The 2742-nt window shown below is 45.9% G+C and overlaps 1 protein-coding gene across 1 annotated transcript in view; it reads left to right on the top strand.

Moving 5' to 3' along the window:
• Positions 1-318: 318 nt before the first annotated feature.
• phlda1 (pleckstrin homology-like domain, family A, member 1) overlaps positions 319-2742 on the top strand; it is a 7381-nt gene continuing 4957 nt past the window's right edge. The window contains exon 1 of the mRNA XM_037695596.1: positions 319-885. Coding sequence (XP_037551524.1) covers positions 408-866 — 459 coding nt within the window. The 5' untranslated portion in view covers positions 319-407 and the 3' untranslated portion in view covers positions 867-885. The remainder of the gene's footprint in view (positions 886-2742) is intronic.

Genomic DNA, 2742 nt, shown 5'->3' with positions numbered 1-2742 from the left:
ACAGTATGCTAAAGAAGATTTTCAAAGATGCTTTTGAAGGAGCAGACAGACTTGTCTTTTTTTACAGAACGGGTCAAACAGCTGAAAGTACAGATGTTACAGCCAGGACAACATTCTGAAGCTGTTTAATCCTAATGTTCCTGAAGGCACCAAGTAGGTGACTCTGCAGACAAATCGGAAGGCGTATCTGAGGGGCCACATCTGATTGGACGAGGCGTATCCAGGGGCCACATCTGATTGGACTATCGGAAAATAGGCGTGTCTGGCCGGCCACCGTGTGAGGGTTGTTTCAGGGGGGCGGGGCTCTCCTCCAGACGCTGGCAGCCACGCATTAATCCTCCACGCTGCTCCTGCGGGGCTCTCAGACGCGTCAGTCCGTTCGGCGGAGCTCTCAGCGGCGGCAGACCATGCTGGAGGACGGGAGGAAGGTGCTGAAGGAGGGTCTGCTGGAGAAGAGGAGCGACGGGCTGCTGCAGCTCTGGAAGAAGAAGCGCTGCGTCCTCACGGAGGACGGCGTGCAGCTGCTGCCGCCCAAGCAGCACGACCAGCAGCAGCAGCAGCAGCATGGCGGCGGGGGGGACGCGGGCAAAGTCAAGGAGCTGCACTTCGCCAACATGAAGACCGTGGACTGCGTGGAGCGGAAGGGCAAGTACGTGTACTTCACGGTGGTGATGACGGAGGGCAAGGAGATCGACTTCAGGTGCCCGCAGGACGAGGGCTGGAACGCGGAGATCACCCTGCAGATGGTCCAGTACAAGAACCGACAGGCGATCCTGGCCGTCAAGTCCACGCGCCAGAAGCAGCAGCTGCTCGTGGTGCAGATGCCCGGACACAAGACGGTCCGCAGCGCCCCGAGCGTGGCGTGACCTGCGGCGGCCAGAGGCGGTGAGACACAGCGGGGGCTGGGGGAACCACCTGAGGCCCCCTGAAATCTACCACTTTTGTCTTATGCTCCCTGGATATGGTACAAAGAGAGAGGATGTCTGAATTTTCTACTAGGACATCGCTTCCCAAACTTTTACTGTAGAAGCCACAAGAATATCACCACTTTTAGCTCAAAGTAGCTTTTAGCTGGTGTCCAAACATCACTGTTAGGTCCACAAAACAAGACCTGGTCCAGGTCCTTCTGTCCTGTAGGCTACTGTACGCTCAGCTGTTACAAGTCAGCATTTACTCTGTTGTTTGTCTAGCTGTGGTTTATTTAAGTCTATTTTGGACTAACTCTGAATACTATCATTATTTCAGCTGTTCATCCATCCATCCATGCATCCATCCATCCATGCATCCATCCATCCATCCATCCATCCATAAATCTATATAAATATATACACGCTTACACACAAACAGGAACATCTCATAAAAACGTGATTTCTTTAGTTAGCTACGTCACAAAGTGAAACTCCTATGTTAGAGTACATAGATTTATTACACATACAATAAAATATTTCAAGCCTTTATTTCTTGTAGTTTTGCTGATTATAGTTTACACACAATGAAAAAACAAAACTCAGTGTCTCATAAAATGTGAGTACTGTGATAAAGTTGCATTGGAAACGTTATGTTGCTGTATGCACAGACATGTTCTACACATGAGCTACAAAATGTCTCGTTCCTCAAGTCCAGCCGCTCCTGAACCAGAGACGTCAGAAGTGTCTTACCTGCTGAGGAGACAAAGAACTGGACTGTCTCTCAGAGGTCCAACGTCCTCTTTTCAGATTAAAGTGAATTTACACGTCATTTGTAAGTCAAGATCCCAGAGTCTGGAGTCCACGTTGTTCAAGTCCAGAGTGAAGTTTCCACAGTCAGTGATGGTTTGGGTCCATGTTCTCTTCTGGTGCTGGTCCACTGTGTTTTCTGAAGTCCTCAGCAGGTAAGACGCTTCTGACATAGTCTCTGGTTCAGGAGTGGCTTGAGTGTAGGAATGCAACATTTGTAGCTCGTGCAGAAGTTTCTAACATGGAACTTTATCACAATATTCTTATTTTCTGAGACAGTTCAGTTTTTTCATTATCTGTAAACCAGAATTAACAAAATTACAAGAACTTAAGTCTTGAAATATTTCACTGTATGTGTAAAAAATCTATGTAATAAATGAGTTTTACTTCCTGAAGGGACTTTTTCACAATACTGTACTCTAATATTTTTTAGATATACCTGCAACTTAACTTTGCAGTTTGTTTATCATGGATTCACTCCATAAGATTGGACATGACACACAATTGGCTGATTAAGCATGATATTTTTATTTGAAATAAATTATTTAAAATTATTTAGCACCTCCTGCACATCTGTGCAGCTCATACTGCAGGGATAAACTTCCTGCTGCAGTTAGCTGATCAGATATCCTGATGCATGCTCAATAATCCAGGTAGAAAAATCTAAAAAGTTAAGTCTGGTCCTCTGGATGGGTTCAGAGAAACCAAACAAACAAAAAAAAGCTGATCAGCTGTTCAGCTGCAGAGCAGAGGGGTGGGCGTGGCCAAGAGCACTTGCAGGTGGAAAAGAGCAGAGGAGGCAGGGAGCTGAGATCATGACATTGTGTCTTTTAGAGCTTTAGAGTTAGAATATTGCAAGAGTGTGGGAAGGGTTTAAAACACTTTTATATACATATATAAATACTAAAATAAACAACTTACTACTTGTACTACTATTCCTATTTATCGGTTTTTCTCTTATCGCGGGTCTTCAGGGTACAAATCCCCTGCGATTAACTAGGGACTACTGTATACGTGTGTGTGTGTG

Source organism: Nematolebias whitei, chromosome 22 (assembly GCF_014905685.2).
Source record: "Nematolebias whitei isolate Nwh7 chromosome 22, NemWhi1, whole genome shotgun sequence".
NCBI lineage: Eukaryota > Metazoa > Chordata > Actinopteri > Cyprinodontiformes > Rivulidae > Nematolebias > Nematolebias whitei.
Note: the sequence above shows the minus strand (reverse complement) of the source record. Positions and strands in the feature narration are given on the sequence as shown.